The sequence below is a fragment of the Amblyraja radiata genome, chromosome 34 (assembly GCF_010909765.2).
Source record: "Amblyraja radiata isolate CabotCenter1 chromosome 34, sAmbRad1.1.pri, whole genome shotgun sequence".
Taxonomy (NCBI): Eukaryota; Metazoa; Chordata; class Chondrichthyes; order Rajiformes; family Rajidae; genus Amblyraja; species Amblyraja radiata.
The window spans coordinates 17,324,979-17,348,250 of NC_045989.1; the positions used below are offsets into that span (position 1 = coordinate 17,324,979).

At 39.5% G+C, this 23,272-nt stretch overlaps 1 protein-coding gene across 4 annotated transcripts in view; it reads right to left on the reverse strand.

Annotated features, from left to right (window-relative positions):
- The window catches only part of sltm (SAFB like transcription modulator), a 50,707-nt gene that overhangs the window by 14,482 nt on the left and 12,953 nt on the right, over nucleotides 1-23,272 (reverse strand). For 2 of the 4 annotated variants that reach the window (XM_033050292.1, XM_033050295.1), the window contains 12 exons: nucleotides 22,280-22,336; nucleotides 15,846-15,873; nucleotides 14,044-14,512; nucleotides 13,330-13,376; nucleotides 12,767-12,897; nucleotides 12,518-12,667; nucleotides 7,328-7,443; nucleotides 6,507-6,682; nucleotides 5,445-5,539; nucleotides 3,888-4,042; nucleotides 1,935-2,115; nucleotides 175-299 (listed from right to left, as the gene is read on the reverse strand). In XM_033050292.1, the coding sequence (XP_032906183.1) occupies nucleotides 175-299; nucleotides 1,935-2,115; nucleotides 3,888-4,042; nucleotides 5,445-5,539; nucleotides 6,507-6,682; nucleotides 7,328-7,443; nucleotides 12,518-12,667; nucleotides 12,767-12,897; nucleotides 13,330-13,376; nucleotides 14,044-14,512; nucleotides 15,846-15,873; nucleotides 22,280-22,336 (1,730 nt within the window). The remainder of the gene's footprint in view (nucleotides 1-174; nucleotides 300-1,934; nucleotides 2,116-3,887; nucleotides 4,043-5,444; nucleotides 5,540-6,506; nucleotides 6,683-7,327; nucleotides 7,444-12,517; nucleotides 12,668-12,766; nucleotides 12,898-13,329; nucleotides 13,377-14,043; nucleotides 14,513-15,845; nucleotides 15,874-22,279; nucleotides 22,337-23,272) is intronic. The other 2 variants (XM_033050294.1, XM_033050296.1) reach the window with 1 other exon arrangement.

Genomic DNA, 23,272 nt, shown 5'->3' on the forward strand with positions numbered 1-23,272 from the left:
AACTTACTTCCATAACCCAAACAAAACTGTTAAGATAAGATTACAGTTTATAATAATAAATCAACAAAAGGTGATCCACCAATGCACAATGTGATCAAATTCATGTTTCTTACTCAGAACCAGGATCTTTTATAAATCTAGTGATTATCCAGTAATTGTCATTTCAAAACATACCTACTGTCTACATCATGTGGCCTTTTTAAAGAATTTCTTCTTTCTTGTTCATACCGGAGTTGCTCTTGTTGCCTACGGAGTTCTTCACGTTCTCGGGCAATGCGCTCTATTTCCTTACGGCGTTCCTAAATAAAGATAAGGTTTTTTCCCCTGAACCATGAACTGAATTGTCAACAGATGGTTCTCCATCTTGAACCTACTGATATGAACCTACTGATATATACTGGATGCATTAACCGACAGGGACACATTGCATAAAGTAATAAGGTCTATCCCAACAGGGTCCAACAACACTACCAAAGCAGTCCTGAAATGTTAACTCTAACACACAGCAAATGAAATTATACTTTAAACTTTAGGTATTTGATAGCTATTAGATCGCAAAGCATCACAAAGCCTCCATACCCAGAAAAAATCTCATAATTAACAATCACTTTACAGCTAGTAAATAAATGCTAAATTAAATTTAGTTACACATTGCATTTAAGATTTATGCACCGAATAGGATTCTAGGGGCGCTGCATTGAAGGTGCCTCTGCCTACAGCCTGTCTGTTTTTTCTTATCTTTTTTTATTTTAGTTTGTCTAACAGTTTTGTTTTGGGGATTCTTTAGTTTTTCTATGTGGGGGAGGGAGGAGGGGGGAAACCACTTCCCAGTCACTTCCTGGCGAGGATGCGACTATTTCTCCGAGTCGCGTCCTCGCCCCCCACCTTGCGACCTACCACTGGACCGGAGCGGCCTTTCCTACCGGAGACCGGACCAGAGCTTCGGCAGCGGCGATGGATTCACCGCGGAGCGGGGCGATACCTACCTGGATCGCCGTTTGAAGCTCCGGAGTGTTGCGCCCGCTGCTCCAACATCGCTGGGCTGCAGTTTGCGGAGCTCCCAGCGCGGTCGGCGCTGACCGACATCGCGGAGTCCCTGGGGCCCTTTGCTGAGGGCCGCCAGCGTGAATCTCCGCCTGGCACGGCCTGGGGACGTCGGGAGCTGCGGAATCCGGTGGGACGCGGCTGTTTTGGAGGTCCAAGTTGCCGAGGTTGGCCTCCCGTTCCAACGTCGGAGTTCCAACATCCCGGCGGGCTGCCCGTAGCGGCGACTGCGGAGGGCTCCGGAGGCCCCGTCCACGGGTGAACATCAGAGGAAGATGACTGGCTTGGGTGCCTTCCCTCAGTGGGAAACCTTTGATTCTGCTGTGTGGGGATGTTTTGTGTTGAACTCTATCGTGTGTTGTGTTCTTAGTTTATTTTATTGTCTGGCTGTATGGTGATCACATTTCACTGTGCCAACTGGCACATGTGACAAATAAATGTATCTTCTATCTTGTATCTTGTATGAAGATCAGTACACACATCACTTAGACTGAACCTCTTTGCTTATGAAACTCCCAATATGGCTTGCCATTTTTCAAGTGGGTAAAGAAAACACTTTACGCAAAAAAAGTATTAAGGACTGTCCATGCCAGTGTAAAAATTCTAACAAAATTTTGAACCAACAGCTATTTGGAAACACATTATCGTTAAAGGAAGGGCAAGAAGCTAGTTGCACTTGGATTTTTCTTGTCAGTTTCTCATCAAAAGAAGCACTGAATGTTTTTCCCCCCATGACCCTCAACCACCTATTCAGCCAACATGATTTTGATAGTATAGCAAACCTTGAGATGAACAGAACAGATAAAGCCTTGCCCCACCACAAACTACTAAATCAAATGTTGCCAAAAATGAGTATTCATATTGAAAAATATTATGAAGAATCTATTTACCTGTTCTATACGTATGCGTTCTCTTTCTAATCGTTCACGTTCCATCCTTTCCCTTTCAAGCTTTTGTTTCTCAATTTCTAATCGCTCTCTCTCTCGCTGCAACCGATCACGTTCCTCACGTTCACGAATCATACGAATGCGTTCTCGTTCACGTCGCTGTCTTTCAGCTATTTCGCGACACCTTGTTAACAAAAAGTATGCTTGTTGACTGTATATATTGCTCATGCCAAATAAAACTACATTTTTTCAAGTCTGCATGGTGTTCAAAAATAGTTATAAGTAGCTTGCCAATTACTAATCTGTTTATGTAGAGCAAGAGAAAATGTAAAACTTTTTGGCACCTATATTTAAAGTCACAAAATGTTGTACATGTCCATGACCTCCTGAATCAAATCCTGATTTTCAATGATTTTGGACTGGTAGCCATGCCCCAGCTTAGCCCTCCACAACTTCTTGGGACACTAGAAGATTTTAATACATAAAGTCTGGAAATGGAAAAAATGCTGGCCCAGAGGTTTACGGCACAGGGGATAGGAGTCAGAGAGCGAGGTTGGAAATTAGTTTTTTTTTAAAAATTGGTAGCACTAAGATCAGATTCTTACTGTCGAATCAATACAGGACTTGGATGTGAATGTCAGAGGAATGATAGGTTGAAATTACATGAAACTGGTGGTGTTTATGTACAGCGAGAAAGGTTGTTTAGGACTATTGCAAGGTATAGATTAATGGAAAGTTGCACAGCGTGTTGGCAGATTGAATTTAGCCCTGATGGGTGCGAGGTGGAGCATTTTGGGAAGTCGTAAAGGGCTAAGACTTGTACAGTAAATGGTAGGGCATCAAAGATTGTTGATGAATGAAGGGACTTTAAGGTTCAAGTCCATAATTCTAAAAGTGAAGAAAGTAAAATTGTAGAAAGAATGGTGAAGAAGTCACATAGTTTGCTTGCCTTCATAATATACAAAATATCAAAGCTGTGACCTTATATTTTGCTTCAACTTAAAACACTGGTTAGACTCCATTTGGGAGTATTCTGTGCAGATCTGGACAGAGTGCAGAGGCAATTCACCAGGATGTTGCTTGATGGAGGAATTTTGTAATGGGGAGAGACTGTGTATGATGGGTTGGTTTTTCCCGAATCAAAGGAGGCCGTGGGGTGACCTGAAAGAATAATGCAGGTTTATAATTGTATAAGTATCTTTTTCCCATGCTAGGGTATTAAAAAGGCATAGGGTTTTATGTGATTGTAGAAAAAAAGGCATAGGTTTTGTGAGATTGTAGAATCGGATGCAATCACCTGGTTTAAGAGACAGTTGGAAAGGCACGAGTAGACTGAGCAAAGCAGCACAAATGAGGGAAAATGGGATGAGTGCAGATAGGTGCAAAGGTTGGCATGGACATGATCAGCCAAAGGGCCTGTTTCTCTGCTGTACAACCGATTCTAAATCTGCGTGGATTAAATGACACTATGTGCCAGTATGAAAAGGTTGATTTCAGGACATACCAAAGCACTTCCAGTCAATAAAGTTACTTTTAAAATGTTGTCACTGTTGCCATTGCAGGAAACAAAGCAACTTATTTGCACACATGCAATTTCTAGAATGAAGCTACGATGACAATTTAAAAAAGTTATTTAACTAAGACAAATGTGCTACATTATCATGCAAATATTACCATGGAATCGTGTAGCTTGAGAATGCAGATGGGATCCGCCTTTAATAACCCATGCATCCTAGGCATTGCAACATTCCCTCAGCACATGAGAACATTAATGCTAAATGTTTTCTTAACTCTTCTGAATGGGGTTTGGAACCCAATTTAGTTATGGGAGAACAACCATGGCTCATACCATTAGAGATTAACTGAAGAATGACAATACAAACAGTCCAAATCAATGCACATTTGTGACATTGTCTATTTTACATTTCCTCTTATGAGTTGTAAAGTCCCACACACCTTCTTAATTCTATTGCACGCCGAATGCGCTCCACTCGGATTAAACGCTCACGAGTTTTTTGTTGTTTTATTTTCTCAAATGACAGAATATCCTTTCTATCCTTGAAGTTTAGTTTAGTTACAACACGTTTTTCTCTACTTCTGGAACTTGATGCCTGTAAAGTGTTAACAAACACATTTGTTAATCACTAAAAATGTCAATGATGATTTTCTTAATGTATCTTCCTATTCTATCGATAACTCAAGGCAACGTAGTCAACAAATATTCAAGGTTCGAATTCAAAAATATTTGAGTATGATCCAAATGTTGGATGATTCAGTTGTTTCAAATATGGTTGTCAAAAACAAGTTTCAAAAATCAATTCCTAATACTTTTATGAAAAATTTAGAAGTGCCTTTCTCGAACATGAAACAAAGTTAAATATCTCTATATTTTCATCTCTTTTTTTGTTAAGTTTATAGCTGGAAGAACATGCAGGTGAAAATGCCTCAAGCTTCTTCCAAGGCAAACCAAATAGACAGATTACAATAAAGAAGAGCTTGTTATTCCCCTTCTCATCATTCCATTCCTGTGAAATTAGCACCAAGGACTTTTGGAATTAAGTGGAAAAGTAAACAGTATTTGGTGCTTTCGTCATGGAAAACTGTCTGCAGACTACAATGGCACCGGACAATATCATCAAACACATACTGAAGACTTCTAACAGACAATAAGCCAGGAATAAATGGTGAGATTCGACAGCTAAGAGCACTAGGTAAAAGTTTCAATGTGCACATAATCTTCCTGTGGTGTTTTAAATATCGGCTGCAAAAATATTCTTAATTAAATTTCAAATCCTTTTTTTGAGCAAATTAAAATAATTCTGTGTTTGCGATTGAAAGTTATTTTTTTAAGACAAAGTTAAGTGTTTAATTATCATGTGTACCAGCAATATAATAATGACATTCTTACTTGCTGCAGCATTACAAGCCCATTAATGTTTAACACAAATAAATATACACAAATGAAAAATACAACAAATTAATAATCAGTAATACAAAGTAACTAAACCATAAACAAAAGTGCGCAGTGCAACCAAAACAAAGTTGCTGCGGTTGGGTTGTGATGGAAGTTGTGCCTTGTTCAGGAGCCTGATGTATGCTGGGAAGAAGCTCTTCATGAAACTGGAGATAAATGGTTTCAGGCTCCTGTACCTTCTCCCCGATGATGGTAGGGAGATGACACCCAGGGTGGTTTGGGTCTTTAATGTTATCAGCGCCTTTGAGCCAGCGCCTCATATAGATCCCTTGTCACTATCAGTTTGACTGTCCGTTGTAATAGCACCAAACACACAAGTTCAGCATAATTACAACAGAAAAATCCTGTTTATATGTTGATAATCACAGGTTTATAGCTATCTTTCATAGTGTGTTTTGAGAAAGTTAATGTAAAAATGTTTTGATATGGAAACAAACTCAGCAAACATTTGGAGTGTACAAATACTGTGAAAAGATGTAAAAGAAGAAAGATAATATACATTAGGTCTACTTTGTGCTTGGCCCACCATAAATGGTTACCTGATCACTTTTGACTTTCTTTGCAGTTTTTACGCTAACAACTGGTTCACCTTTAGCCATGTCAATAACCACCATCCGATGAGGACTCTTCACATCTAAAATAAAAATCAAGTAAAGTTTATGAAATGAGACAGCCATCAAACGCAATCACCATTGGATCCCATTGCTCCCCTGACACCTCCAGGCTGGGTCCTGTTGCCTTTCCCCTGCTACTGCCCCAGCCACATTCCCTATGCCTCACTTCAACATCACCCTGCATTCCTCTGAGGCCTCTTCCTCCCACCTTGGCACCCTCCCTCCTCAGATTATGTGTCCGACATCAGCCCCAACCCCCGCTGTCTCTTCACAATTCCACCCAACCTCCCCTTCTCTGATGCGCAGTGGTCTAGCCTCAGCAGCCCCCTGCGCACACAACTTCTTCGTGCGTATGTGGCGTTGACAGCCTAAAGTTCTAGGACAACTTGTTCTATTTGATCTTATTTGATTGTGTACACCAGGTTGATTGCATTCGTCGAAACAGGGCAGACCACGTGAAGGTTGCAATCTCCCACCCCCGCACGCTACTCAAGAATTTAAAATCCCACGTCAAATTCTTTTTCCATCGTCTTAGCACCTAACCTATTACGTTGGCAAGGAATCCTTGAACCACATCCCCCCACCACCCAATGTTTTACTCCAACTTCCATCTCCAACATTCTGTCTCCTGGATGCACTCTGCTAGTTTTCTACCCCATGTCATCTATTCTCTCCTTCACATGACTCATCTGCCAATCAACCCCTTCTTACCTGAAGCCACCTTGCCCTAACTCTTGCCCTAGCCCCTCACCTTTCTCAACATTATCCTTCCACTGATGTATCCGACCTCAAGATCCTACAGCAGTCCCTTTTTTTTAAACTGTCATATTACTCAGCAATTTAAAAAATATTTACTCTTTAAGATTTATGACAGGTAATAAGACAAAACAAGTGTTTCAACTCTGCACACGACAAAAACTTTGCAACTGGTGAGCAAAAAAAAAAATTCAGATTTAAGTATCTTGCACCATATTCAGAAATACATACTCTTTTGCCTCTTCTCATCCATTTTTTTGGAATGTCCATGGTTAATACTCTTTGAGCATTCCTTCTCATCCTTTTTACTTTCTGCTTTCTTTGTGGAGCCTGACCCATCCTTGTTCTCTTTTCTGTCCCCAGGTTTGTCAGTTTTCTTATCCTCTTTTTTGGAAGAAATTTGGCTCCTTTGTAATTAGAACAAGAAAAGTTAGATAATACTAATAGGATCATTAAATTTACAACATTTTCTAAAATTCCAAGTGTTCTCCCGAGTTAAAAAAAATCAAATCAAACTCGTGGTAAGCACGTGGAATGAACGTAGCGGGTACGTCTGAGCTCGGGGACGTCTCTTAGCAGCTCGTAATGCTAACGGCAGGTACTCGGGAAACGCGGTAAGCTCAGGAAGACTCGTGAAGATGTTTTAACATGTTGAAAAATGTTCACGAGAGCCCCGAGTACCGACGAGCGGCCATTACTGTAAATCTCCGAGTTCGAATCAGGGCAAACTCGGGAGAACTCTTGGAATGTACTCGTACAGTGGGACAGGGCTTTAAATGTTTATGCTTTGACAAGGTCAGGCTTGAGTGTGACATTTCAGTGTTCAATGAAGGGCATGTTTATTGATTATTTTTAGATATGAAAAATAACACCAGAGTAAGATTCAAGAACTTAATTAATATCAATCAATGGTGATAAAGGTTTTAAAAGTCAGGAAATTACTAAAAATGCAAAATGATTAAATGAGGAAGAAAGTCAACAGGAACAAATAGATGGGATGTTCAAAGGACCTTCTCTTCACAAATCTAAATCACCAGCCACCATGCACTTACCTGCTGCTGGCCTTTCCACTAGTCGAAAACTTTTTATCACTACTATTTCTGCTTGAACTCATCTTCCCAGTCCCATCTTTTGTAGTGGACTCTTTTTTAAAGGGATCATTTTTAACCTGAGTGGACAAATGAAAAAGTGAATGTTAGAAAGGGATCAAAATTGACAGGCAAGTTTCTACACTTTTAAAATTAGACAAAATCCATAATTGTAGAACTGTTTCCCAAGAAAAGTGAAAATGTAAAACAGCACACAAAACACAGCCTCCTGGATCAGAACATCCATTTACTCATTTTGAACATCAGCCATTCTTGCCTTGAGAACTAACCGTACAAATAACGCTTAATCTATAAATATGGTGAAGAATCTGTGCCTTTGTGGGCTTCTTTTAATAATTCTCCATTGCGATTTTTTTTTAATACTCTTATTTTTAATAGTAATTTCCTACAAGAAAACTCCCCCAAGCAGGTATTGGACTAACACCACCATTGTAGTAATATATGAAGTGTAAGTTTGTATATACACATAAATGTAAACATATGGAAATAAGGCAAAAGGACTAATGTACAACGGCAAATAAGGACTGAATTATATGCACAAATACAGAATCATAGAATTGTTATGATACAAGCTATTCAGCCCCTCCAATAAATGCACACACACATTAAGGTTGTCCTTAACTCTGCTCTTTCCCCATAGCCCTGCAAATTATTCCCTCTTATCTATCTATCAATTTTTTTCTGAATGCACTGACTTTGTTTCCACTGTCACCAGAGAGGAAACTTCATACATCTACCATTCATTGCTGTAAAAGAAAACCCTCATATCTCCATTGTAAATCTATGGTCCAGAACTAGAGAGCAACAACCTACTCATCCAATCTGAACCCATCTTAATCTTGTCCACCTCTAGTGCTGCTTTTTACTTAGCTTCATCTGGATACAGTCCAAAATCTTTGAAAATTAACAAATTTACAGAAACGTACAACAATCCCTGTATATATTAAAATTGAAGTAAAGCACATGAAAACAGTGTTGAATTCATGATTTGTAATTATGTGATGCTAATATGTTGGATAAACATACTGTATATACAGAAATACTGATAATAAAAATGGCTATGAGAATTTAAAATAGTGAAAAGTAGAAGTGACCCACTATACAGAGCTGCCAAGTTTTGTCAGAGCATTTCAGTATTCCAGTACCCGAAAACCAGTATTTTTACGCGGTGCCATTTTGCAGAAAAACATATTATTTTTCATGTGCGGTCATACCCATGGAAGAGTACAAGAATGCATAACTTTGCTACCTATTGACATGTCTTCTACGCACCTTACTTGACAGTGCATTCATTACCATCTCTTTGTATACTGCTGTTTGAACGGCTGCTTCATGCTTTTAGCACAAGATGATGATATAGAAGCCATTTTGGAAGTCTCCCTCTCTGTGGCCATAGCGCTCTGTGTAAAGCCCATAGCACCATGTGTAAAAGCAATAGCGCCATGTGTAAAGCCCATAGCACTCCAGCTGGGAGCGCTATTTTTAGAACCCATAGCGTTTAAAATTCCCATGCGTTAAACTGACAGCGCTATTTAAACCTGGAGCGGGACAGGCGGATCAAAGCTTACAAAAATAATTATTCAGGTCTTGAAATTTAAAATAGATTTAATCTGCTATAATTTTTAAAGTTACAGTATGACTTTTAATATCCATGCATTTTTTAAGCAGCAAGATGAAAGGAAGTCGGGCTGATTAAAAAAAAATCTGTATTTTACAAAGCAAACCCGTACATCCGTATTCTGATCGCATTTCCGTACTACTTGGCAGCTCTGACTATATCGATTAAAATTAAAGAGTGATTTCTCAATATTTCTCAGGTATTTTACATTAATACTAGAAGTTCAAAGATTCAGTCCATTCTTCACTGTCTCGCTGCTTGCGTTTTGTGCCACTGAAGGAAAATGCAGCAACAATGCAGCGGAAGATTTAACACATTGAAGATAAAATACAATTGTTTATTCTCTCTATTTCTTGTCAATGTAAAAATATTTATTTGTGTATGGGATTTTTCTTCCCTTACCCAAAATTGTACTATTGCTTTTACATTTTTATAACATAAATTGAGTAATACTAATCATTCCTTCTGCTTAGTAATATTTGCACTGAAGAAAAACTGTACCTTTAGAATGAGGTCCTTCATCTTCAGTAGTCCTAGATTATTTTCTGTACTGACAGATCATAATTTTAAGGTGCAACTTTTGAGTAGGAATATTTTGTTGCTTTAAATGCAGACTTGCCCAAATGAGCCTCAACTAAGAGTGCTAACAAACAGTCCAATTACGAGAGCTAAAGTTAGCAGGGAAGTATATGGAAAGGATGGATGGAATTGGTGCATCACATGAACTTAATTTAATCTTCACGCAAAAGTCATACAGACTGTCTTCATTACTTCATTTTTCTCAGTGACAAAGGCATCTAATAATGAAATAATTAAAAGCTATTCTGACAGAATCATGTTCCGTATGATAAAGCCTGAAAACCTGTGTACATGGAGCCAATGCAATTGAATTTAAATAATCTTTAAGCTTGGTATCAAAATTAACACCATGCTGCACATTTAAACAATAAATCATTGAAAAAGTGGGGAAAAAGGGACGGGAATAATCAAGCGTTTTTTTTTAGATGGTTAACAGAATATGATCATAATTAACTCTCTCAAGTAAACCACATTTCAAATATTCCAGTGGCTGTGCGAATGTTTATAAATCTATATACTTGCATGGATTAACATGGCCTAATCGGCATCATTGTAAATTATACCTCTTCGGTGGCCCGGCAACTAATACATGCCTTTACAAACAGAACTGTATCTCCTTATTTATTTAATACTTATAAGATTACTACTACTACCAATCATGGTTTAAAGGGGAAAAAAATCGCAAAGTGGTCTTTATTTTCCTAATTGTTCATTGTGGATTAGCTATCAATTTCCCATGTAATTGTCAGAAAGTTCAGTTTTGTTCATTGACACGTGTACAGAGGTACAGTGAAAAACTTTTGTTGCATGCTAACCAGTCAGCAGAAATACAATGCATGATTAAATAAGGCCATTTACAGTGTATAGATACATAAGGGAATAACATTTAGTGCAAGGTAAACCCAGTAAAGTCCGATCAAAGATGGTCCAAGGATCACCAATGAGGTAGACAGTAGTCAGGACTGCTTTCTAGTTGGGGTAGGATGATTCGTTTGCCTGATAACAGCTGGGAAGAAACTGTCCCTGAATCTGGAGGTGTGCGTTTTCACACTTTTGCCCGATGGGAGAGGAGAGAAGAGGGAGTGGCCAGGGTGCAACTCGTCCTTGATTATGTTACTGGCCTTGCCGAAGCAGCGCAAGGTATAAATGGAGTCAATCGAAGGGAGGTTGGTTTGTGTGATGGTCTGGGCTGCGTCCACAATTCGCTACAATTTCTTGCGGCCTTGGATGGAGCTGTGATGCATCCTGATAAAATGCTTTCTGCAGTGCATCAGTAGAAGTCGAGGCGTTGGTGTGCTTTCTTTGTCATTGCTTCAATATGGGTGGTCCAGGTTGTTGGTGATATTGACTTCTAGGAATTAGAGCTTTTCTAACCTATTTTGTCTCTAATTCAGTGCCATCAATGCAAACTGGGGTATGTGTACCGCTTCATTTCCTGAAGTTGATCACTATCTCCTTTGTCTTGCTGACATTGAGAGAAAGATTGTTGTCTCAAAGCCAGGTTCTCAATCTCCTTCCTGCACTCCGTCTCATCATTATTTAATATCTGGCCCACAATGGTGGTGTTGTCTGCAAATTTGAAAAACTGAATTAGATTTGTGCATGGCTGCACTGTCGTGGGTGTACATGGACTAGAGAAGGAGGCTGAGAATGCATCCTTGCAGAGCACCAATGTTGAGAATTATCGGATGATAATGATAGAGGATGATTTGTCCACTATCCTCAGTGATTGGGGTCTGTTGGTCAGGAAGTCGAGGGTCCAGTTGCAGAGATGAGTGCTGACTCCAAGTCCCGAGAGTTTGGTGATAAACTTGGATGGTGTAACGGTGTTAAAGACAGCACTGTAGTCTATGAATAGGAATCTGACGTAGGTGTCTCTCTTACCAGGTGTTCCAGGGATGGGAGGGGGGGGGGGGGGGGGGTGGCATTGTCCGTGGACCTGTTGTGGCGGTCGGAAAACTGTAGTGGGTCAAGGCCGCATGGATTTAATGCATTCCATAACTAGCCTCTCAAAACATTTCATGATGGTGGTTGTCAAGGCCACTGGACAGTAGTCATTTAGGCATGAGATCTTGCTTTTCTTTTCCTCACCGGGATGATGGTGGTCTTCTTGAAGCAGGAGGGCACCTCCGAACAGAGTACGGAAAGATTAAAGATGTCCACAATACTCCCACTAGCTGGTCCACGCAGCTACTTCGTCTGAGCCAGTTGCTTTTCGTGGGTTTACCTTCAGGAAGGCAAATTTAACCTCTGCAACAGTCACCCTGGGGAGAGGCACACTTGAGTCTGAAGGGTCAGGTGTCACTGCTCAGTAAGCTTTATGCTCGAAGAGAGCATAGAAAGCATTGCCATTCATCAGGTGAGAACATTTTTCAAAAAGTTGCCAACTTCCGTGACTGTTCTGGGCTTCCAGATAGTTGGAATGATAATGTTAAGGGCCTATGTTGCAACCCAAACTCGTGGGAATCCAGCAGCAGATTATCAGCTTCCATTTATTTTCCATCAATCACTATGAGAAATTCTTCCATATAGATTCACATACTCTATTCATTTTTACATTATAATTCATTTGAATTACTGTTCCTCTGGCCATGGTTTGGTACATTAACACTCCCCACCACAGTTTTTGTAAACTTTTCCCACTCTTCTCCATTGGCTCATCAGCTGTATTATTTACTGTAGTTTGTGCCGAATGCAAATATTTTCCAATTATAATTATTTTGCAACAGATCATCATAATAGAGAGAATTGAAAGTTAGAACATTGGAGACAAGCTTTATAGTCAAAGGGATAAGATATATTTTAAACACATTTGTGTATATTAATACAGATATTTAGTGGGGTTTTTTAAAAAGCGTATGCTTCTTTTATTTCTGGGTTTTAGAAATGCGAATCATGGTTAAGTCAAAGGCAAAAAACATTTTTGGAATAATTACTTTCTCAACAGAAACCTGCTGTCCATCCAACTCTGTGCGATGAAGGTGAGATATACACCTAGTCACTTCTGCACTCGAAGACATGGTTACAAATCCATAACACCGAGCACCAGGACTCCGTGCATTGGTTACTACTTTGGCGCTCAGAACCTATAACAAAATGTAAAAAAACATCACTAATTATGATCACTTCAAAACGAAGGTACTTAGTATAAAGTAATTTAATCTTAACAGAAAAAAAGTACACACCTTGCCATATTTACTGAACACATTTTTTAGATCAGCTGCTTTGGTATTGGAGGACAAGCCACTGATCCACAGGTTCTTGGATGAACTGCTACTGCTGCCACTGCTGGTCCCGGTACTGCTATTACCACCTCCTATGATATGGACCAAAAATAAAATCACTACCTTGATATTCAATTATGAGTATATTCAAAGTACAACTGAAATAAACTTTTTTTTTGTATCTATAAACTGCAGATCATATTCATCTGATCCACAATGTGCTATCTGACCCACAATGACTCCCAGAGAAGCAACATCAGTATCAGAGGTCTCATTCTCATCTTCAAATTCCAACAGACTTTACACCTTCCCATCACTAATAGGAAGCAGTTCCAAATTTCCATCTCTTCTCAACATTTTGGCATTCTTTATGACATGAATAGTGGCCTTTTTTCCAACTACCTACACCTTTGGCTCCAAATGTTTCTTTCTCATACTCAGCCTTCAATGGATTTCCAAATTTCGCATAGATTAACATGTACATTTGCAATATATTTAAGACTGATGGGTTAATCTGGTCTCACCTTTTTCATCTTTAGAAGTAGTCTTATCTTTCGAATCCTTACTTGAACTATGAACACAAAACAATGTTAGAATAAAGGAAACACTGATTCAAATAAAGGTCGAGCTAATTGTTCAATGCAGCACCTAAAGTATTCATTAGCACAAAATAACACCATGTCCCCAAAAAGCACCAAAACTAAAAGTGCAGACAAAATTATAAAGTTATGAAGAATCTTTAGTCATAAACGTACCAAGCCAACAACACCTATATTTGAATAGAATGGTTCCAAAATCGACTCTTGCATTGACTTTCCAAAGCTGAATGAAGATCTAGATTTGTGCAAATTCTATTCAGTGAGCAAATCATAATCTTCTCCAGTAATCAGGAGTGGTGGATATGATTCCATTGCAAGAATTCTCCTTACTTGATTGTAAAATTCTCACACAAATGTGCCGATTGTTCAGGATCAACTCAAGACTTTCAAAACAAAACTTGTAAAATTTCAATAAAAACAAAAAACCTGACCAAAAAACCTAACTATGAGTAGAGAATAAAAATAAGATACCAAAAAAAAGTCAGTCTTGCATCGTCTTTGGAAAAAAAACATGTAATGTCTTTTAAAATGAGCTGCAATATACTGTTAGGTCTCAGGTTAAGAACCATGATTACTCGCAAATGCATACTGATCTGACTGTTGGTACTCAGTATCATAAATTGACATAGAAAAACAAACCTCTTTGCTTGACCGGATGCCCCAGATGAGAGGCCTTTCTTTGAAGAATCTTTCTCTTTCTCTCCAGCTTCAGCTTTTCTGGACCCTTCTCTGGTCTCCTTCTTCGCTGACTCTGCTTTAGATCCCTCCTCCTTTCTTCCTTCCTTATGGATTTTTTCTTTCTTTCCCTCAATTTTGACTTCTCCCTTCATATCGTCCTGGGACTGGGAATCCTTTTCAGCAACGGTTTTATTCTCACATTTTGGAATTTTCATTGTTTTACCTGTTTCCAAGAGATCATCACCATCGAAGTCTAATGTGATGGCATCTTCTGCTTGGATTGTGACTGATATATTGTCATCATCCACTTCTTTCAAAGATGCATTAGGTTCAGTTTCATCTTGAATTGTTTGCTGTGCCTCTGCAAGGCCTTGTTCTGAAGGTAGAAATTTAGACACTTCACGAGAACCGTCATCTATATCATCTACATCTGAGGGATTTAACAGGAATAAACATGGCAAAGTACAGGTTTAAATGTCAAAATGTTACCTAGTAGGTGACCTTATCATTGATATATTAAAAAAATACAATTTACCTAAAATGTGAAGGTTAGAAAACTACAAGGTGCATGTAAATCTGAATTCTTCAGTGACAAATTGCAATACCTTTAATACAAAGTTTTCCATGGTAATACAAATATCCTTAGAAGGAGATGCTCTTTGGTGCATGAATCCCATTTGCAATCCTTTCCACGTGATGCAATCTGTCTTTATCCAGCCACGATGAGTTTCTGTTTGGATTCATTACTTCAAGAAAGTGCAAATGTCCACCATGATCTTCGATTTGACAATCATTTCTGGCAAAGTTTGTTGGATGAAATGTTCCATGCAAGCCATGCTGTCCACTCTAGTCAGCCAGATTCTGAAGGACATCAACCATCTTCAAAATAATTCCACACTGTTATACCACATCTCATAGAATTCATCTGTCCGTCTTCTTATCACTCGTTATGGAGAATGGATGTCAAAACGATCAGGACGAATGTCTTCGGCAAAATCAACATCTTTTTTCATATCCCATCTAAATGACACATCAGTGACAGTCTTCAACAGTTTTTTCCCCCAAAAAGTCGCATCCATATTCTGTCAAGTCCTTCAGATTTCCAAAGCAGATCAATGTTCATAGGTTTGCCTCAATTTATTTTGGTTTATTGGACAAACTATGTTTACTATAAAAATCAGAATCTCTACTCTTCAGATTCTAGCGTACCAATTCTAGTAGTGCAAGTAAAGTAAATGCATATCACAATCAGTAGAAAGAACCATGCAGTTTCTCAAGTGTGAAAACATAAAATGTCAGAGAATTAAGGACAATTTGATGAAATAAAATTGTTTCTTGGGAAACATCAAGGGAAAGAAAACAAATATCCTGGTATTATCCCAACTGTTGAATATTAATAATGACTTGGTTGTCAAAATCACAATGAGAAGAGAATGCACTGGGTTTTATTGGAGTAAGATTAACAGATAAAACTGAGTGTCATGATGGAAAAAAAAATGGAGATCAATGTATCTCAGTTTGTGTTGTGCAGATTCATACATGCACTACAGTAACTGGTAAGTTTAGTTTTGCACCTTTTTACAAGTCACATTTGGATATTTTTTTTAATATAACTTCCACAAAATAGTAGATCATTAATTTATTTTTATACAAGTTCCAGTGCCTTGTAATGGCTTTCCAACCTTCATCTACTGATCAGACAGTACAAGGTAAATTAAAGGGAATATACAAACTTTGCAAAGGGCGTGTCGACCATAACATACCTTTTTCATTCTCATCCTCTTCAGCTTCCTGAAATATCAGTTTAAGGCATTTTTTTAAAAACATGAAATTGCTGAATGTGTCAAATTTTCATTCTTAGAAACAATATATAAGGATTTGAGCATTGGGAAAATATAACTTATCAACAGTGTAGATCAGAGGTCGGCAACCTACCGAATGTGGCCCGTAACCCCAAAATCATCCGGCCGCATGTGGATTTTCCCCCCCCGTAATCATCCGACCCGCATCCTACGCAAAGCCGCGCACCTTCTGTGAACATGTTTAAGAAAGAACTGCAGATGCTGGAAAAATCGAAGGTAGACAAAAATGCTGGAGAAACTCAGCGGGTGAGACATGCAAGGATTGCATGAGGCTGCCTCACCCGCTGAGTTTCTCCAGCATTCTTGTCTACTATCTGTGAACACGTGATTTGATGCCTGTCATCCGGGGCGGGATCCATGTGTACACGTGATAGATGTGGCCCGCCATCCACTCAGACATGCATTCTGGCCCCTATGCAGAACAAGGTTGCCGACCCCTGGTCTAGATGGACACATGAAGAATAAACATTTACCGATCTACCAGTGCGTGTTCAGTGGTCATTAAATTATATCCCAAGCACAGACAGCATTATTACTCAGAATCAGAGGTGTTTGAACCAAAAGTATTTCTACAGCCATCAATAAGTACAAATTTTGCTAGCTTGCAAGCCCTTTCAATTGCATATATTAACATTTTAAAGTAGAGTATGTAGTGTCCAAAACAGCTACCGTGTAATTTTTCAACAAATGACAGAATGTCCAAAGCTAGTAATAACTGAAAATGCCAGTAAACAATGTGTAAAGTTGCATGCTAGAAGCAATTAAGATTCAAACATCAAAAATACCAGGTTAATTAAAAATGTGTTTACTTCAATAAAACAAAATTATGAGAAAATTACAATGTCACAATTCTATTGGCCATTACAAAAATATTACATAAAATACTGTTCACGATTAACAAAGTATCAAGTCCCCTCCTTTGACTCAACAAGACTATCCAGTGAATAACTATGTCGAGGGTTACTCTCTCTCTCTCTCTCTTTCTCTTTTTTCCCAGGGCATGCAGGCGATGTTGCCGACCCCTGGACTAAACCAAACCCTTGATCCTGTCCTGCCGTCCTTTTCACAAAATTTAGCGATTTAAATTGGGGGTGCGTCTTCATTGCAACAGCCATGGAAGAAATTCCCAAGATTTCCATTCGTGATTGCTATTCGAAGTGTTTGGTCATTAGGCCGAACATTTACACAGAATATAGCCAATATGCTGGCGTAACTAAGCGGGCCAGACAGCATTTCTGGAGAAAAGGAATGGGTGACATTTCAGGTCGACACCCTTCTCACACTGAGTCGGAAGAAAAGGTATTTACTGTATCCGTTGTTCAAGATGTGGACTCAAACATCAGCAAGACCAATCATAGACTGGGCGATCGTTTCGCTGAACATCTTCACTCAGTCCGCCTGTACCTACCTGATCTCCTGGTTGCTAAACACTTTAATTCCCATTCCCACACTGACCTTTCTGGCCTAAGCCTTCTCCATTGTCAGAGTGAGGCTAAACGCAAATTGGAGGAACAGCATCTCGTATTTCGCTTGGGCAACTTACAACCCAGTGATAGGAATTTTGATTTCTTTAACTTCAAGTAACCCCTACATTCCCTCTCTCCATCCCTCCCCCATGCAAGTTGCACCAGGTTTTCATTCTCACCTAGCAAACAGCTAACATAATCAGTTTCCTTTATCATATTTACTTGTTTGCATATCTTTCATTCATTTGTTCTCTATCTCTCATCACCATCAATATTTCTCGTTTCCATTTCTCCCCCCCACCCGACTGTCTGAATGGACTCAACCCAAAACGTCATCCATTCTTTCTCTCCAGAGATGCTGCCTGTCCCCGAGTTATTCCAGCATTTTGTGTCTATCTTCGGTTTAAACCAACATCTGCAGTTCCTTCTTGCACATTCACGCAGAAGAGTCTTGGTCAACTTATACCAAGTCTTCAGCCCATACAGCATATCCATTATTAAGATTTAATTTAACTTGAATATTACTGTCCAACTCTCTTCTATCTCACTGCATTTTAAAGCTCTCGCATTTCTTTTGCATCTCTAAGCTTAACTTCAGAAATATATTCAATGGCATCTAAGCTATTTACAGAGGGTAAAGTAGAGGACAAAGCATACAACCCTCAAGTTTGTGCTCAGTCCCTTAATCTCTCCATTCACACTCATGACTGTGCTGCCAAGTATAGCTCCAACTCAATCTTGAAGTTTGCTGATGATACTAATGTTGTCAGAAGGATCTACGATAACACGGAGTAAGCACAAGAAAGAAATTGGGAACTTTGACACGGCGGCAGAACAACAACCTAGCCCTTAATGTCAACAAGATTTGGTTGTTGACCTAAGGAAGCAGGAGACAGTGATGAACACTAATATGTCTTCATCAACAGAGCTGCTAAATACTTGGTAGACAGATTAAAGTTCCTTTACATTACATCTACATTACTAGCAACCTTATCTAGTCTCTTCACATTGATGCAATGTTCAAGAAAGCACATCAGCAGATTTGGGTGTTGGTACAGCTGGTGGGTGTTGTGTACAGGCCACCTAACAGTTGTAGTGAAGTTGGAGATGGTATCAAACAGGAAATTAGAAATGCGTGCGACAAAGGCAAAACCGTTATAATGGGTGACTTCAATCTACATATAGATTGGGTGAATCAAATTGGCAGGGGTGCTGAGGAAGAGGATTTCTTGGAATGTATGCGGGATAGTTATCTAAATCAACATGTGGAGGAACCAACGAGAGAGCAGGCTATTTTAGACTGGGTATTGAGTAATGAGGAAGGGTTAGTTAGCAGTCTTGTTGTACGTGCCCCCTTGGGCAAGAGTGACCATAATATGGTTGAGTTCTTCATTAGGATGGAGAGTGACATTGTTAATTCAGAAACAATGGTTCTGAACTTAAAGAAAGGTAACTTTGAGGGTATGAGACGTGAATTGGCCAAGATTGACTGGCAATTAATTCTAAAAGGGTTGACGGTGGATATGCAATGGAAGACATTTAAAGACTGCATGGATGAACTACAAAAATTGTTCATCCCAGTTTGGCAAAAGAATAAATCAGGGAAGGTAGTACGTCCGTGGATAACAAGGGAAATCAGGGATAGTATCAAAGCGAAGGATGATGCGTACAAATTAGCAAGATAAAGCAGCATACCGGAGGACTGGGAGAAATTCAGAGACCAGCAGAGGAGGACAAAGGGCTTAATTAGGAAAGGAAAAATAGATTATGAAAGAAAACTGGCAGGGAACATAAAAACTGACTGCAAAAGTTTTTATAGATATGTGAAAAGAAAGAGATTAGTTAAAACAAATGTAGGTCCCTTGCAGTCAGAAACAGGCGAGTTGATCATGGGGAACAAGGATATGGCGGACCAATTGAATAACTACTTTGGTTCCGTCTTCACTAAGGAAGACATAAATAATCTGCCGGAAATAGCAGGGGACCGCGGGTCAAAGGAGTTGGAGGAATTGAGTGAAATCCAGGTTAGCCGGGAAGTGGTGTTGGGTAAATTGAATGGATTAAAGGCCGATAAATCCCCAGGGCCAGATAGGCTGCATCCCAGAGTACTTAAGGAAGTAGCTCCAGAAATAGTGGATGCATTAGTAATAATCTTTCAAAACTCTTTAGATTCTGGAGTAGTTCCTGAGGATTGGCGGGTAGCAAACGTAACCCCACTTTTTAAGAAGGGAGGGAGAGAGAAAACGGGGAATTACAGACCAGTTAGTCTAACATCGGTAGTGGGGAAACTACTAGAGTCAGTTATTAAAGATGGGATAGCAGCACATTTGGAAAGTGGTGAAATCATTGGACAAAGTCAGCATGGATTTACAAAAGGTAAATCATGTCTGACGAATCTTATAGAATTTTTCAAGGATGTAACTAGTAGCGTGGATAGGGGAGAACCAGTGGATGTGGTGTATCTGGACTTCCAGAAGGCTTTCGACAAGGTCCCACATAAGAGATTAGTATACAAACATAAAGCACATGGCATTGGGGGTTCAGTATTGATGTGGATAGAGAACTGACTGGCAAACAGGATGCAAAGAGTAGGAGTAAACGGGTCCTTTTCACAATGGCAGGCAGTGACTAGTGGGGTACCGCAAGGCTCAGTGCTGGGACCCCAGCTATTTACAATATATATTAATGATCTGGATGAGGGAATTGAAGGCAATATCTCCAAGTTTGCGGATGACACTAAGCTGGGGGGCAGTGTTAGCTGTGAGGAGGATGCTAGGAGACTGCAAGGTGACTTGGATAGGCTGGGTGAGTGGGCAAATGTTTGGCAGATGCAGTATAATGTGGATAAATGTGAGGTTATCCATTTTGGTGGCAAAAACAGGAAAGCAGACTATTATCTAAATGGTGGCCGACTAGGAAAAGGGGAGATGCAGCGAGACCTGGGTGTCATGGTACACCAGTCATTGAAAGTAGGCATGCAGGTGCAGCAGGCAGTGAAGAAAGTGAATGGTATGTTAGCTTTCATAGCAAAAGGATTTGAGTATAGGAGCAGGGAGGTTCTACTGCAGTTGTACAGGGTCTTGGTGAGACCACACCTGGAGTATTGCGTACAGTTTTGGTCTCCAAATCTGAGGAAGGACATTATAGCCATAGAGGGAGTGCAGAGAAGGTTCACCAGACTGATTCCTGGGATGTCAGGACTGTCTTATTAAGAAAGACTGGATAGACTTGGTTTATACTCTCTAGAATTTAGGAGATTGAGAGGGGATCTTATAGAAACTTATAAAATTCTTAAGGGGTTGGACAGGCTAGATGCAGGAAGATTGCTTCCGATGTTGGGGAAGTCCAGGACAAGGGGGTCACAGCTTAAGGATAAGGGGGAAATCCTTTAAAACCGAGATGAGAAGAACTTTTTTCACACAGAGAGTGGTGAATCTCTGGAACTCTTTGCCACAGAGGGTAGTCGAGGCCAGTTCATTGGCTATATTTAAGAGGGAGTTAGATGTGGCCCTTGTGGCTAAAGGGATCAGAGGGTATGGAGAGAAGGCAGGTACGGGATACTGAGTTGGATGATCAGCCATGATCATATTGAATGGCGGTGCAGGCTCGAAGGGCCGAATGGCCTACTCCTGCACCTAATTTCTATGTTTCTATTTACTTTCTTAGATGTATCAAATGATTCAGCACGTTCACCAGGATTCTCTCAAACTTCTACACTTGCTCTATAGAAAGTATTCCGATGGGATGCATCTCAATCTGGTATGGCAACTGTACTGCTGTTGTCCACCTGAATCAGCAGAGTGGTGAACACAGCCGAGTCCATCACAGGCTCATCATTGCATTCATCCAGTCTGTCTTCAAAGTTGCTTCAAGAAGACTGGAAATATCAAGGTTGTCTTGCCATCCCGGCCATTCCTTTTTTCTCTTTGACCTTCTGGGAGAAGATACAGGACGGAAGCCGAGACATCCATATTTAAGAACAGCTTCTTTCCCACTTTGATCAAACTAGTGAAGAAATAGTCTCTTTCACAACGTTCCCAGAGGTGCTGCCACATCCTCGTACTTTTTATGCCCTCTCAATTTTTTCATTATTGTACTTTCATATTTTGTTTTATACTATTTCACATTGCATTACAATCTTTGCACCATTTTGCTGTTCCGCAAACATCGTATTTATTGTTCTTGTACTTTGTTATTTATGTATACCATATACTCTGAGCTTCATGCAAACAAGGAATTCCATTACACTCTAGTGTATCTGACAATAAAGTTATCTGAATTTTAAAATGTTGTATATACTAATGCATAATTAACCACCTTTACAGTCCCTATACCATGACAAAAAATTTGATACAGAAAGTCTATGGTTATTTAATATTGTGCATTATTTTAATGCCATTCTACTTACTTCTTTGGCAATACTTTCCAAACTGTAATCTTTGACCGCAAAGACAATAAACGTAGGGGAACAGAAATACTTCCAATTTCCTCCCAAGCCACATGCCATCTTGTTGTGGAAATACACTGGCATTCCTCCATGGATAACTAATCAAGACCCACAACTCCCTTCTTAACAGTACACTCTAAATATTTACAAACTGTTCTAAACTCATTGCTACCTCCCAAGGAGGATTAATCATGCACAATAAATGCTGGTCCATTGATGCCCATGGTTATGAATGAATAAAAAATGTCTATCTCCAGGCCACAGTCCACATCGTCCAGTCATTTACCTGTTGTACATCGTCACTATCTAGATTAAATGCAAGAGTGACTACTCCCTGGAGAGGCCAAGAAGTCACCACTTTGAAGAAAATGAGAAAATGACAGAAAGGTACACAAAAACCTCAGCCAAATAGAAGTGCTAACCTCTTCATTTAGAAGGACATCCAGTTCTTCAAGAACAAACTCTTCATTTTCCTCCGCCTGAGAAAACAGCATGAATCACAATTCAATCCCATTTGTAAATTTGTCTTTATCTAAAAAATCCACCCTTAAATATTTAGCAGCAATGGAACACAGATGTGGTACTAGAGCCATAAACTGTAAACTAATGAAAATCCAACATACCACTTCAAGACTTTACATCAGTTTCAATGATAATTCCCTGATTACATGTACAGTAATTCAGTTCTCCTTATTCAAATATTTAACATAAAATAACATAACAGCAGCCTCTAATAACAGCAGTTGTCAACATTTTAGGAAATGTTGTTTTGCTTCAACAATACATTTGGCAAAATTTTCACCTAATCAGAAAATAATTTTGTGTTTTTATTTATATATATTGCTGAAAATTAAGGTTGAGTAGCAGGTAACCTAGAAGACAAAGGTGCTATATAAAAAAAGGTGCTATGTATAAAACCTTCTCTTGCCAAGGTGTCATCTTCCGAACCCTCCTACTTCTCCTTTTTTGGTTCAACCCTCTTTCCCCCAACCCCACCCTGAGAAGTGGTGTTAACAAAGATCATTTTCCACTCCACTAGAACATTGTTGAAGTGAAACACCTCACACGTGGAGAACAAGTACCCCAAGAGGTCAATCATGTTAAAATGAAAATTCGTACAAGGAACATTCTTAAATCACGATACCTATAAAAAAATAAATTTTACCACTTCACCCAAAACCTTGCCCTCCACAGCAATGAATCATTCCACGCTAGAGCCCGGAAAAGCTGCCTACAAAGATTTTCATAGTGCAGACCCCACCGAAAGATGACAGAAGTTCAACACTGTATCCTATTTGGCAAAGTGAACGAGGCCCATTGATGGGAGCTTGCAGCAGCTGCTCCATGTGTGGAAAAATCCCCAGATACCGTGACCTCTCACATCATCTCCCGTTGAGAGCCCCCCTTTCCGTCTT